Below are 14,949 nucleotides of genomic sequence, written 5' to 3'. Positions count from 1 at the left end.
CATGTTAAACCATGGCTGCTCAGGTATGTGCTGACATATGATTTCAAGTCCAGGTCCTTTCCAGTGTATTTTCTCCCTCCCATCGAGCCCTTTCCTCAGGGGTTCTTTGAAGCATATGTATGGGCATGCAAATAAGGAGGCAGCAGACAGGGTGGAAGCAGCTCTGGATGAAAGCTCTTTATCCTAAATCTGGAAAATCTTGTTTTGAACAAATTGAGAATGATGTCTTGGTAGGAAAACCTGACATTAAGTAATCCATTTATTTAATTGTAAATATTCAGGATTATTGACATTATTCAGTTTTGCCCTCTGTGTTTATTGCCATCTGCTGGAAGTTTCATGTTAAAGCATTTAGCTCTGTGATCAGACCTGAGTGCTCACACAGCTTTAAAGACGTATATCTGTGAAAGTGCTCGAGCTAACTTAAAGTTCTGGATACTGGGGGAAGAGTAAACGTTACTAAATCTGGCTGTGGTGAAAGTATAACAAATGTTTTATTTTTTCAGTGGAGGTCAGTGCTGGGTTACAATACCTCTCCCTGCTCTCAGCAAACCGCTGTGTTTGAGTTGTCCAGCATGAAGCATTAGTAGATAAGAAGAGGATGAAATGTTTCAATGGTGTGGTATATATAGAAAATACTGTCACTCCTCGCAGTTGTGATTTATATATACACAGTATATATACTATTACTGTTGGCAAAGGATTTAAGAAAGGATAACTGTAACTAAACTCAAGTCATCCACACTGACATTTACTGACTGAAGTCTGTTCAGGCTGGTGTTAATGTGTCTGATATCCATACTGCACATGATGAGAATCCAGATCCAGGATTCATACTACTCCAGTTTCCATTAGGGGAGACATGGTGGAGGTCGTGCAGGAGTACAAATACCTGGGTGTCCACCTGGACAGCAAACTGGACTGGACCAAGAGCTCTGCAGCTGTCAACAAAAAGGGCCAGAGCGGGTTTGTTTTCCTGCAGAGGCTCAGCTCCTTCAGTGTCTGCAGCAACATGCTGCGGGTGTTTTCTGAATCTGTGGTGGTCTGCTGGGGCCTTAGGGTGGCCGACACCAACAGACTCAATTCAGAAAGCCGGCTCTGTCCTGGAGGTGGAGATGGACTTTTTCTCGGAAATTGCAGGAAGGAGGATGTTGCCAAAACTCTTGTCCATTGTGGACAATGTCTCTTTACTCTTTATTTTACCAATCATTTGCGCATTTGCTCACATTTGCATTAGCACATTTGTACTATTATTAGCAGTATTATGGTTATGCCATCTTTATTGTAGTTTGTAACTGTAGTTTTTTATAAAGTATCCTTTGTAGCAATTTGTAGCAATTTCTTCTGCAACAAAGCAATTTTTCTGAGGAGACCAATACAGTTTTCTGAATTTGAATCTAAATTTTTTGTCTTTCCAGGGAAGAAACACAAGATCTTGAAAGATAATCCCATATTGCGTCAGATTTAGAAGCAATGAAAGAACATTAGTTTTCAGAAAGCTGTTCATGTTTTTACAAAATTAGTTAGTATTCAATGTTCATTTTAGCCAGTCTGTCATTTTAATGTCGAATCAGCTCTCTTATTAACATCTTTAAGAGGGAACATGCACAATACTAATTGTGATTTTATTTTATTTTTTAGCAAAGAAACATACATTCCAAGGTTTATTTTCAGGATCCTTTTCTTTTATATTTAGATAATTCTCAGATGTGAAGATTTATTGATGTATCTAACGTATATAATACACAGTGAATGTGGTTGTTGCTGATTATTGTTACGAGTTTACGAGTATTGTTACCTGTTTTTGAAAAGAATGTGTTGCCAGACTGCTCCTTATTTGTATGGACTGGAAGTTAAACCTTAGAGTGAAATCACTTAGCACAACGTGTGTACACACGCACGGACACATGCACGCACACACATATATCAATAAACAGAACTTTTGGACAAATTCCATATACTTACATTCAGTTGCTGGAGACTTGACTCTCTGTACTTTGTATTTCTATCCCTGTGAGGACACTCATTGACATAACGCATTCCCTCATCCCTCAGCTTAACCTTAACCATCACAACTAAATGCCTAACCCCAACCCTTACCCTAAACCTAACTACCGTAACCCTTAAAACCAAGTGTGAACCCTGAGGACCAGTCAAAATGTCCCCAGTCCCAAGGTGTAAAAGTAATTGGCTCTCACACACACACTACACACACGCTGTACTAACTGTAAGAAAGCCATAAGCTTTGGACAGGAGAGGACAAACAGGCTTGCTGGTCTGAGATCTGAGGGGACCAAGGACAGATGGTCACACTGCTATAAACAAACCAAGAGAAACAGAAGCAGAGGCAGCAGAAAAACCCTGCTGACATGTTCCCCTCGTGGGTCCTTATTTTCTATGAAGACAAACAAAAAGAACAATTTCAAGGAGGTATTTTGTTTAAAAATAACAGTACAAAAACTCTTCCAGTATTGTTTCCAGACAGTTCAACAATTACAGTTTACAGCATTGAAAAATAGCATTTCACGAGTGAGCCACTTTCAGAAATATGCCAACTGTCACTTCACCTCGTAGAAGTGTTTTCACTGATGTGTCCTCTGTTCCAGGTTGGTACATTTTCATACTTTGTTTTTCAAGCAGCAGATTTAAGTTGAAAACATGCATGTTTTTAAAAGGCTGGTAAGGCATCTGAATATTCAACATGTTGCTTTGGTTTGAAATGTAGATCTTCCAGACGAGCTTCAGTGAATTTGGCTAAATGTACCATTTCTCTCTTTTTTTAAAATATTATGTTAATTATCAGCAGCCACTTTGTTTCATTCACTTTCTTGGGGCTGGAGAGGCATCTGGGTGACAGTGATCAAAGCTTTGTACAGTTTGATAAAATCTACGCTACAGTACTATGGAACAACGTGTGGGAGCGTGAGGCGACCAGCACCTCCAGTCTCGGCTCTAGTAGCTGAACATCTGCTGGGCAGAGCCGCCTTGCTGCTGCGGGGCGGGCGGCTGGCTCTGGATGGGCCGGCCTGGCTCTGGCCCCTGATTCTGGGCCTCCTGACCCTCCTGAGCACCCTCCACCACAGGGGTGACCTGGCTGCCTTCAGCCACCGGTACAGGCCTCCAGGCCAGAGTCGGGGCCTCCAGCTGGTGGCCCATGGGGTTGACCAGAGTGGTTACGTTGATGAAGTGGGCGACTGACTGGGTCGCTGCGCCTCCGCCAGGGCCCACAGTCTCGGGGACGAGTTCGGCTGGCCTGTTGTGGAGCATGGCGGAGCCGCTGACGGTGTCGAAGGTGACGGTGAGGATGGAGTTGTCCAGGGTGAGGGGCCGGTCGCTGGTGGTCAGGTGGCCCACAGCGACAGGCTGCAGGCTGGTGAACTGGGCGGGGGCGTGGCTGGTGATGGGTGTGACGGTGATGTTGGTCAGCCCCACTGAGCTGTTGGGTGAGGAGGCTGAGGGAGTGTTGGGGTCGGCCAGGACCACCACCTGAAAGATTCAAATAAATGCTTTTTGGTTTCCAACAGGTAGAAAAATTCAAAGGCTTGATGGATATTTGCTCTCAACCCCAAATACTGTTTTAACTTTTTTTTTTTTTTTTTTTTTTAAATTTAAACTAGTAGGTAAATCATATTTGTTTAAAGTCATACAAATATTGTAGTAACTGTTGGATAATGTTATGGACCAACAATGTGTTAAAATCTATTTAACTGTAATAACCTGCAAGCGTCCTAACTTTACATTACTTTAACTGTCACTGAGACGCACCCCGTCCATGATGATTTAATAATACTGACCGATAAAAAAATTACTTACTTAACTTAGGATTACTTCCAGACACTACAATATTAAATATATATATATATATTTTTTAATTTTGCTACAACTATTTCCTTTTTCTTTCTGCAGTTTTACTGAATGTATTAATTCTTGTTTACTTTGATTAGCTGCTGCTAAGGTGCCACATAGTGTCTTAAATCTCCATCATCCCTTATAATTATTATCATTATTACTATTATCTGGCACTTCATTAGTTATATTACATTTAGAGCGACATTCTATTACAGCTCTTCATCACAATGAACAAAACGGAGCACAAGAAGGTGGAGAGGGAGCTTGCAGTCAAATGACAACAGAAGGAGCAACAACAGGAGAGGCAGACCCAACTGCTACCTCTAAAACAACGTACACAAATGTTTTTTTGACAATAAAACAATAACTTTAGTGAAAACCTACCTGTTGGATACTCTGCACAGCAGAGCTCGTCTCAGTCTCGTCCCCGACGATGACGGTGCTGAATTCCGCCATGGATTCGTGCCTCGGCTCGGTGAAATCAACATATTCGTCAGACTCAGAAAGCTCCGGCTCAGCCTGAACTCTCTGCTTCTTCTTGGGGTGTCGGGTGGGCCGGCTGGGCCTCTCGTGAGCCAGGCTGTCTTTTTCCAGGGTCAGAGTGGGCTGAAGAGGAAGGTGAAACATTTCATGAGGACACATAAACGCTAACAGGGTTGTTTTGTCTTTCTGAAACGTGTCACACAGGATGCATTCTATGCCACGTGCAAAGTAACAGTACTACTAGGATACGTAGCTACTAAGTGTACGCCTGCTTCATAGCTCATACTGTGAATAAACAGGAACTTATATTGGCACTCTGACAGTTCCTCATTTAGTGTGCATTCAAACATACTAAAGTGCACCACAAGGAAGTTCAGACGATGAGGAACATGATAGACAGCAATGCCAGGCATCAGCACCATTTTAACATCTGATGGAAGCCACACACAGTTTCCACTCAGCTGCATTCTCTGTTCAGAGCTACTCCAAACAGTGTGTGACACTGTGTGTTTATATACAACAATACTGCACTGTGAAAGAAGTATGAGCAAACCTGCACAATGCTGATGGACGAATCGTTGATTGTTGGAGTTTCCTGAAGGTCATCAAACTCATCGATTCTTACAGACACCACCTGGAGGCGCAAAGGAGAATTTCAACAGGTTTGACTTCTAAGCTGGCTGGTAAAACATAGGTCGCGAATTGCTTCCTGGCGTGGGTGCAAGGACTCACCTCGGGGTGTTTGCGTCGCAGATGTCGGTTCATGGAAGCGCGAGTGGACACCTTGGTCCCACAGAGGTGACACGCCTGGGCCTCCACCTTCTCATGAGTTAGGTGGACATGCTTCTGCAGCATGTACTCTGTCAGATACTTCTTATCACATGTTGCACACGTCCATGTCTTACCCACTGCAGTGAGAAAGAGTAGCAGGGTCAGTCCAGCACGCTGACTGCACTGATGTAAAGACTTTGCAATGAACTGGTGGGAGTTTATCACATTTAGTTTTAGCCTTAAAATCTCTTTTCCCCTTTGACTGTCAACTTATCACGAGTAACAAGCTAACTTTGTTAGCGTTAGCTTGCTGGCCACTGTTAGACTTCATTGTGTTGATTATTCTTGTATTCAGTTAGATTTTTTTACGTGTCTCATATATTTTTACTGTCTGTTGTCATTTCTCCCTCTTTTTTCCCAACCAATCCGTCTTCCACCCGTCAACTTGTGTTTTGCAGTAAACATGCCCTTTAATTTTCGAGTGGCTTTTCGGCCTTTTATTCTGGCTGCATAATTTAGGCTACAGAATCAGTTCTTGTCTAACCATAAAGCGCTCCATTTTTATGGCTCTGAACACAGAGGAAGAAAAAAACAAATTACAGGCTTCTACGTTCAGCTTGTAAATGTCTTGTACTCGTCAGTGTAACAAACTGAGAGTGTGTTTCAGCCTGCTTTTATCACGACACACTTGCCCGTGTGGATGAGCTTGTGTGTTTCTAGAGTCGTCCTCTCGCTGAAAGTCTTCCCGCACAGCTCACACATGAAGTCCTTTATACCTGCAGGCAAAATATCACAAGAATAAACATAGAGCAGAACAAACAGCAACATGATGGGCTTCAGTGAAGTTTGCACTGTCAAGGTCACGTACAGTGAAACACACATGCAGCTATCACATGTGCAGTCAATTAATACTGAATGCACAAGTTTTTATTTGCCTACACAACACACACATTTAGACTCACCTGTATGTCTCTTGTAGTGTTTCAGCATGTTGACCTTTTGGGCAAACTTGCGGTTGCACTCCTTACACTCGTACTCTTTGATGCCCTTGTGAAGCTTCATGTGGTGCCGCAGAGCGTGTTTGGTCTTCATGCCTGCAAAGAAAAACATTTCCATTTAATAACACGGCAATGACCCAGATATAAACTACTGCATGTTCCAAAAAAATGAGGCGTGACAAGGAGTGTGATGCAGCAGCGAGAAACTGACCTTTCCCGCACTCTGCACACAGGAAGTCTCGGATATCGTCGTGAACCCTGAGGTGCTCCTTCAGCATGTCCTTCCTTGCGAATGATTTGTTACACTTATCACAGCTGTGGCTCTTCACCCCTGGATGATCAAACGAAAACACACACAGATGCTCTATTACCATATAAAATGACAGAGGGGCTTTAGTGTGTTCTCTTTTTAATAAATCTAAATCTTATGTAATGCATATATGAGGCATACATAATCTTAAATACATATGACTTTCAAAAGGACGGTGCAAACAGGAACTGCTAAAAGCTGCATCACTTTGCCACCATGTGAAAACAATCCTACGCATGTCGAGTACAACTTGCATGCAAACAAGTCATGTAGGTTGATCTATTCAACGTACTGAGTAAAAACCAAACAAAAAGACTCTTTCTGGATGCTAATGCTGTTTAATGAGCATGAGACGTTCATCCAGTCATAGAGAACAAACGTTCCCAATGCCAAAACCAAGGAAAGCTAATGTGGTAGTGAAAGGTTTGAAGTCTAGAACGTCTGTTGGCTATGAATGGATTAAGAACATGACTTGACTTTGCCATCAGTGACAATCACACAGACCCCTGGCCGTCGCTCACCGGTGTGGATGATCTTGTGCCTTTCTAGGTTACCAATACTGTTGAAGATTCGGCCACAGATTTCACAAGGATGGATGTACCTGCATGACACATGGGCAGATTTTTGAAATGATTACAGTTGCTTTGCACTGCAGCTAGTTCATTTTATATTTCAGCTTCACTTCAGACAAAAATCAGACCTTTTACTTTCAGTTATAACTCCACATTCTGTTCTGAACCTTATCAATAGTGATGATACTTAATGGACAGATTAGCGACACGTTGCTGATATTCAGCTACAGCTGCATCCAAATTAACTCTCAAACACATTTGTTTCTTTTCACCTCCACCTCTTCTTTTGTGATCAGTATATATAATGATAATGAGAGGTGGAATATGCGTTTGTGCTGCTTCCTGCGGTCTTACTTCTGCACTGCGGGGTCAGGCAGCTGTTCTCTGTGGATAACCAGGTGAGCGTTGTACGTGGCCTTCAGTGCGAAGCGTCGGTTACAGATCCCGCAGCCGTAGCCCCTCTCTTTGTGCTGCTCCATGATGTGCTTCAGGTACTCTCTGCCCTTTGCAAATGACAGCTGGAGACACAGAAGCAGAGAATCAATTTGAATAAGATTGTGAGTGAAAAATAAAGTGATCGGCAATAACAAAATAACATGTAATCAGTTAGATAATGTCACATCCCCTGCAATCGAGCCAGCGTCCCTCTGAAGCAGACATGGCTCAGTCATTCGTCCACACTACTGTGTACCAGAGAAAAGGAGACACATTCTGTTTCTGCCATTAAGGAGCCGACAGCAAATTCTCGGCATTGTGAACGCCGCAGCAACAACGAACAACACTATCTCCAGCAGTTGTCATGACAATGACAACAATCGGGACTTCATCTGGAGACAGGATCTCTGTGAATGATCTCCAGCTGCACTGTGTATTCAACATGACTAACAAATGACTGATCAACAGATGTATTCTAAAATAGAAAATGTTACACTTTCTAACATATTGTAGCCAGTTCATAACACGAAGTATGGCAGCGGTCTTCAGCTGCATCAGTGCACAGACATTACATTTATCCATTTGTCTCTAGAGTCTGGACGTTCAAGAAACAAAAAATTGATTTAGACCTACTGAGCCGATTACTGTTGAATATTTTCTTACTAAATGAATGTTATCTGTGTGAGCCTATATTCATGTGGTTAGGTTAACGCGGTCTGGCCTCGCTTATTAGATGAGCTCAACCTCTGCTTGCACTGCAACGTCAGTCAGGAAATGAAATCATTCAAACCACAACCTGCATGTGTTCATTCGCCTGAACTGTTAAATGCCACGCTAATTACACCAATGTATCTCCTAATACTACTCCTAATACTGTGGCCTGTCTCCATGTCGGGACAAAGCTTACTTGACATTTCTTGCAGTTGTATTTGTGGTGCTCAGGATCTTCCTCCTCTTCGTCCTCGTCTGATTCGTCGCTGCCACCTGCTGAAATGCCAATCTTCTTGATGAAGCCCTCTCTCTCCTGCTCATCCATTAAAGCTATGTCCTGGAACAGAAATGACTAAATTCAATGACAGCTAAGATGCAGAGGGGGTGTCAGAGCCAAGGTGCTACTGAATAAACACAGTGACATCTACCACTGTCTCATTTTATTATCCAGCGTGGCTAAACACACACATCACTACTCTTCCTCCGTAGCCCAGACTGGCAGGTAGCAAAGCTGACTTACATTCAACTATTACATTACATTGTCATTGGCTGACTGAAGTCTGTAAACAACATGGTAGCTGACGAGCAATGGAATGAGAGGAAGGTTTGTAATTCAGAGCATACACAGGCCCAGGCTTGTAAAAAACTACTGGATCTGAAATCTAGTTCTACTTTTAAGATAAAAAAGCAGCCATATTTTGGACGTGTTTCGAAGAAGCAACATGGATTTGAAACCCCTCACACTTTCTTCTTCTGTGACCCCCCCATGCCTGTGCCTCATCACTTGAATGCTAAAGAAATGAGGCTGTTAAATGTGAGCGGTGAAAAATCCTCTGCACTGTCTCACCTTGAAGTGGACATGAATGTGATCTCGAAGGACGTCCACGCGGAAGAACTTGCGAGCGCATATCTCGCAGGTGTACTTCTTATCACCGTGAGTCAACAGATGCTTGTTCATGTTACTCCTGCAGGAGAACACCTGTGCACACAAACACACACGCACGTCACTGATGAAGTACTTCTGGACTACTTTCCTCCAGGATTCCTGGACCTGCTGCCATTCGTGCCATTAATCTGTGCAGCAGTGCAGAGGGCTCACCTTGCCACAGATGGGACAGGGTGACGGCTCCTTCCTGTACTTGGTCCCTTCCTCTCCATTGGCCTCCAGCTCCTCTCTCTTCATGTGCTTTGGTCCTGTGCAGATGCATCGCAGCTTCAGTTCGGCAAAGAGTTTAAAGCTTTAAGGTGTAAGAATGACCTGTTCTCCGCTGCGACTCACCCACACCGTGCCTCCTGTGGTGCTCCTGCATCACGTCTTTGCGGTAGAACATCTTGTTGCAGATTTCGCAGGAGTAGAGCTTCTCGCCGTGCTTCTTCTTGTGCTTGGAAAGGTTACTGTTGGTGGAGAAGAACCGCGAGCAGATATCGCACTGGAACGTCTTGTCGTCTGGAGGAGGAGAAGATGACGGGGTGAATGTAATGTGACAGGATGCGAGCTGGTGGGAACGTGATCAGGGAAGGGGAAAGAAAACAGACAAAAAAGACGACCTCTACCTGTCCGGCAGTTGTGGAACTTTAAGGCATTTTCCAGGCGAAAGGATTTCTCACATGTGTTGCATTTATATTTGTACTCCTGGTCAGGCTGTCAGAGCACATAAGAAGATCACATATAAACACCTTAAGCAGCGGAGCAAGTAAAAACTCCTGAGGCAACAATGTGGAGTTTTACTCACCATGTTCTTGCTGTGCTTATACGAGATATGCTGCTTTAGACTCTCCTTGCGGCTGAACAACTTGTCACATTCATCACATTTGAACAGCTTATCACCTGGGAGAATATGCAAGAAGAGATTCATTAATGGTCAACATCAACTGTCAGAGAAAGAGACAATGATTTCAAATCTGTGCCTCAACTCTCTCAACGCCACGCACCGTGTGATCGGATGTGTCGGTTAAGGTTGCTGCTGTTCTGGAAGACCTTGTTGCAGAGGGAGCAGCGGTAAACCCTCTTGTGCTCTCTGGCTTTGTGTCTCTTCAGGACAGCCCCACTGTCTGGAGCGCTCAGCAGGCCGCTGCTCTCTGCTGCTGCTGCTGCTGCCTCCGAGGCCACCGGCTCTGAGCTCTGCGTCGGGGGCTTCACATCTGCACACATCAGGACTCCAGTGTCAAACAGAAATCTATGATATATGCAGCAACAAATGGTGATGTGGACTGACTAGTTTTGCAGGTGTTTGGGTCAGAAACCAAAGTATTATCTGAAAGCGAAGTGACAAACCAAAGTATTGATTTATTGGGATAAGATGCTGGAATTCTGCACACCAGGAATGATTAAACATCATGAAGCGGCTCTATCTCCCACTATCTCAATTAGGTGACTGCAACGTTTTCCCAGAATGCCATCAAACCTCTGCAGAATGCGCCTGAACCTGTTGCAGCTCCTTGTGTTATGTGTCACACACACAGAAACGAAAACGAAGACAGAAAGACAGCGATGGTGTCGCACAGACAGTGTAGTGACAGCACAGACCTTTTCCAGGTGGAGGAGAGAAGAGAGAGCTGTGTCTGTTACTGGGTGTGGCTGCCTCGTGCTGTGAAATGCACCCACAGCGGAAAAACTAGTATTTTCGCTTTAAGTGTGCGCAGGATAGTGAGCGTCCTTTTGTTGACTGACACAAATCCTGATGATGACACCAACGATGTCATGATGTCTCAACGTGACGTCAAGTGACTTCTTCACAAACTGCAAAGTGTATTGCAAAGAACGTCTTTGACACTGTTCTTCTGTGTTTTAGGCTGGATCTTTCTGCTCAGTCTGACTGGCTTTCCTTTCTCACCTTTGCTTTTGCTTGCAGCAGCTGGAGCTCCATGCTTGCGTCCCTTAGCTCTCCTCCCTCGGCCCTGCCCTCTCTTGGGGCCCAGTTGAGCTGCAGGGGGGTTGTCCTCCTCGTCATCAGGGCCGACCAGGCTCTCCTCTTGGGGCAGGAGCGGGTCGACTGGAAGCACGGTTACTGTCTTCCCCTCATTGAGATGACTCAGCATGTTGCCTGTAAACAACAGGGAAGCAGGGGACTCAGGGGGTCTATCCGTGACACAGCATTTCCTCAGCTTAGAGACGTTCTGAAGAGGTAAACAGCCTGACTTCCACTCCTATTGGGACTCACTGAGGAGAATATCAGCTGGAGCTTACAAAGTAATGCAGTTTAAAGCTTAAATCAAATCAAGACATTACCCTAACTTTGGCCTCCCCCTTAATGAAAGAAGAGAACATTTGTGAGACGTACTTACAGGAGGTGATGGATGCTTTCAATGATCTCACCTGCACTATCTCCTTCAGCCACTGGGGGTATGTGGGCTTCAGTTTTCTCTGAGGTCTCTGTTTTAGCAGAAGACTTCACATCTGAGTAAAAAACACAAGACCTAACTCAAGCTGTTGCCATGGCAGCCTACTGCAACAGTGGTGCTGTAACGTCATCTACCTGCTGGAGGTGGCGGTGGCTGAAGTGGAGACTTCAGCATGGGTTTCTCCATCCTCTTGGCATAGAAAGCTCCGTACCAGACCCTCAGCTCTGTTCCTGGCAGCACATCCTGGGAGACAAACAGCGGGGGCACAAAGGAAGAAAACACCAAAACTCCTGTTAAAAATGAACGAACCGCAGGACTACATGAACCCCTGAAACCTTGCAGCAGCAGCTCATCATATGATCATTCACGTACACTAGGCATGCATGTGCTGGTGTTTGGTGTTGCAGAGTTTAAATGAGAACAGCTGGTAGCAGCAGTGTTTCCAAAAGTCTTTGTTTATTGGCTCCTAAAAGGCCGAAGTAGTGTGGATGCGTGTAAACGTATCAAAGGTTATGTGTTTTTAAATGAAAATGTGTTGAAAATGTGCCTGAGAGGGTCACGCTGAGGAATCACACGCGTACCTGGGAGGTGTTGAAGTACACGTCATCATCCTGCTGGTAAGCTGTCAGATTCTGGTGTTTGTAATCAGCGGCAGGTCGGACAAGCATCATCCAGTTGCAGTCTTCTTCACTGCTGGAGTCAAAGCACACCACCACGCCATCCCTCTGGAAGATCTGCCCATCGAAGGATGGAGGAATGACAAGAAAGGAAGCTGAAAATTATCACATCTATTGATTTCTGATAGAGCAGCATATCAAGCCTGTCTTCTCTACGTGGACACTTGGTCTGGATTCATTAGGCTGCACCTTCAGAGGAAATGCTCCTTCCTTCTCCAGGTGGGGGACCCTCTTTGCTTCAAAGGGCCCGAATCGGGTCCTCTTGACCAGCCGGTGCAGGACAAACACCCCCTCCTCCCCGTCAGCCACCTGTCTGATCTCCAGACTGTTTGGCAAAGATGACCTAATCCAGGACATGGACAACTTAGTATGACAACACACTAATTAGAACATAATCAGATCGATGGACATGTCTGGTTTGAATACAGCCAGTGAGGTTTAGACACTTTGAGCTGTCACTCACCGGGCCCGGCTCAGGACGAAGGAGTCCTGTACTGTCACCAGCGGTCCCAGCTCAGGACACTCAGAGTCATGGTACTGGGCACAGTCCTCACACCCTACAACACACACACACACACGCACGCACACACACGCACGCACACACACACACGCACACACACACGCACACACACACACACACACACACACACACACACACACACACACACACACACACACACACACACACACACACACACACACACACACACCTGTCATTACAGCCCAGTGTCACACTTTGTCAACACAGTAAGAGCTGGATTCATACTCACAGATGAGCTCATCTGGCGTCTGCTCTGCCATTATGTCAACCTACAAACAGAGGGAAAGATAGTTTTCATCATGTCATTAACAGGAAGCAAAGATCAGGACAGCAGGGAGGCGACCAGCAGCCAGAGTGTCTGAGAAAAACGTACATTTATATGAAGGAGCTACTTTTTGAGAATGTGACTGAACTTCCCAGCTTGCATACACAATTATCATGGGACACTTCAGCCGTATTGAATGCATCAGACCTCCCTGATGAACAGCACTCTATCATGACGACATGAACTGTTTGGGCTGAAAGCGATACAGCTGGAATATGCTCATTAACGTATACAGTCTGGCCAGGAGATGGGATCCAGGATTTGAGTCGTTCCCAAACTCTAGCCGGGTTTTAACTCCGATCTGAGCGGCCCCTCTTCGGTAAAATGTAACAAAGAACAGTCGGCATGGCGGATGGACCGGAGACGCAAACCACCAAACCGGAGTCGATGCTCTTCAACGCCATGCAGTCAGCAGCGGAGGCGGCTCAGGAAAGCCCGGAGCGAAGCGGACAAACCAGCTGCAGCTTGACTACACAGCTGCGCCGCCGTTCGCTGGAAAATCGATGTATATTTATGGAGAAACACGTTACCTTTTCTGCAAAAGACCCTTCATTTATCGAATCCTGACTCCGGGTTCCAATCCGCTCCAGAAACGGCGCAAGACCGGAAGCGAACCTCACCGAGTGCATTATGGGGAATGTAGGCCACTCAGAAGTGACATAAAGCAACTCAAACGAGCGTCAGCGAGGCATTTTCGAGTTCAGAAAAACTAAAAACATATAGCGAATTACTTGGATTTCTAAATTTTGTCACATAAACTACAACAAAACATTATTTTGATTAGTTTATTTCACAGTTGGCATGAATTAGACCCAGCATACAGCTCTGAGCAGTGGATTTTCATTTCCATCATTGTTCTAGCATACACTGACTTCACTACACAGCACACAGGGGAGGAAACGTTTCCATAGTAAGATTAAAGTAAAATGATTTATAAATGTAATGAAATAACAATGTACAAATACCCCACTTTAAAGCCTCCAAAGTCATAAATAAAAGAGTGGTGTTATCAGCTAAATGTACCACAAGTAACACAAATAAAAGTGGTTATTACAGATTAGTCGTCTGTTTTCTCGAGGTGACGAGATGATTATTGAGAACTCAAAAATGATGGTTTATATGATCACATCTGATTTCAACCTGACTTTCATTAAGTAAGGGGACAGAAAAAAGTCTGTTCTAATTGAAGCTGCAGAGGCCTATGGGTCAAACTCCAAAATTCAGCATTTCAAACTAGTGAGCAGAGCACAAGCAACACAAAACACATAAACCTTTCATGCAAACAACCAAAACTATTCAGACTTTGACAGAATATGTTCATGCTGGACTGAAAAAATACGTTTTTAGGGCCCTTAAACACATCTCTGAACCGTATGTTCACACCGTATATGGTATCTCATATGTTTTTGTTATTTTTCCTTAAATCACTCAAATGTGCACATCAGCAGGTATCGAAATATTTTTGCATTTAAAAAAAACCTATAAATAAATGTTTTGGTAAACATGTAGAATGTATTAATGTCTTCACTTTTCTTTACATGAGGGTCTTGACTTGTATATTGTGCAAAGATTCGTAATAATAAAGCACCAAATGTTCATGTTTTTGTACAGATTGAACACTTTACGAAACCCAGATCCAGGCAGGAAAAAATAACGATATAGCATTGCCCTTCAACACATACTTAAAGTCTTAATGTAACGTCTTTATGATTGTCCTCCATCATTCAGAGTCATTGGAAGAAAGAAGTACCTAACTTGTGGCCTGGATATCTATTTGATTCTTCATCATGTTTCTCATCTTCCTCCAGAAGACCCGGCTCAAATGCTCTGTAGAGCTGAGGGAAATTGCAGAGTCTGGTCTTAACAATCTGCAGTTTTTCATTTGTCAAACACTAATCATGTCTACAGTCACAGGTAAAGATATGATCAGCTACA

The 14,949-nt window shown here is 44.2% G+C and overlaps 1 protein-coding gene across 1 annotated transcript; it reads right to left on the bottom strand.

Moving 5' to 3' along the window:
- Positions 1–2,423: 2,423 nt before the first annotated feature.
- prdm15 (PR domain containing 15) lies at positions 2,424–13,607 on the bottom strand. Its single transcript, XM_070983779.1, has 24 exons — positions 13,545–13,607; positions 12,919–12,958; positions 12,612–12,705; positions 12,338–12,491; positions 12,053–12,205; positions 11,606–11,714; positions 11,446–11,526; positions 10,964–11,173; positions 10,062–10,271; positions 9,863–9,957; positions 9,684–9,771; positions 9,409–9,576; positions 9,229–9,323; positions 8,977–9,108; positions 8,326–8,466; positions 7,338–7,501; positions 6,933–7,012; positions 6,313–6,432; positions 6,066–6,197; positions 5,796–5,879; positions 5,065–5,240; positions 4,886–4,966; positions 4,234–4,455; positions 2,424–3,486 (listed from the first exon to the last, which is right to left on the bottom strand). Exons 2-24 carry the CDS (start codon positions 12,947–12,949, stop codon positions 2,953–2,955), a joined length of 3,354 nt encoding a protein of 1,117 aa, XP_070839880.1. The 5' UTR covers positions 12,950–12,958; positions 13,545–13,607; the 3' UTR covers positions 2,424–2,952.
- Between the last annotated feature and the right edge of the window lie 1,342 nt (positions 13,608–14,949).

This window comes from Chaetodon trifascialis, chromosome 16, assembly GCF_039877785.1.
Source record: "Chaetodon trifascialis isolate fChaTrf1 chromosome 16, fChaTrf1.hap1, whole genome shotgun sequence".
Classification (NCBI taxonomy): domain Eukaryota; kingdom Metazoa; phylum Chordata; class Actinopteri; order Chaetodontiformes; family Chaetodontidae; genus Chaetodon; species Chaetodon trifascialis.
Note: the sequence above shows the minus strand (reverse complement) of the source record. Positions and strands in the feature narration are given on the sequence as shown.

Excerpts from the sequence above, each read along its gene's own strand:
- prdm15 (XM_070983779.1), bottom strand. The coding sequence starts at position 12,949 with ATGGCAGAGCAGACGCCAGATGAGCTCATCT. Across the intron at positions 12,206-12,337 it reads AAGGAGCATTTCCTCTGAAG|ATCTTCCAGAGGGATGGCGT; the intron begins GTGCAGCCTAAT and ends TTCGATGGGCAG. Across the intron at positions 9,772-9,862 it reads ATAAGCACAGCAAGAACATG|CCTGACCAGGAGTACAAATA; the intron begins GTGAGTAAAACT and ends GTGCTCTGACAG.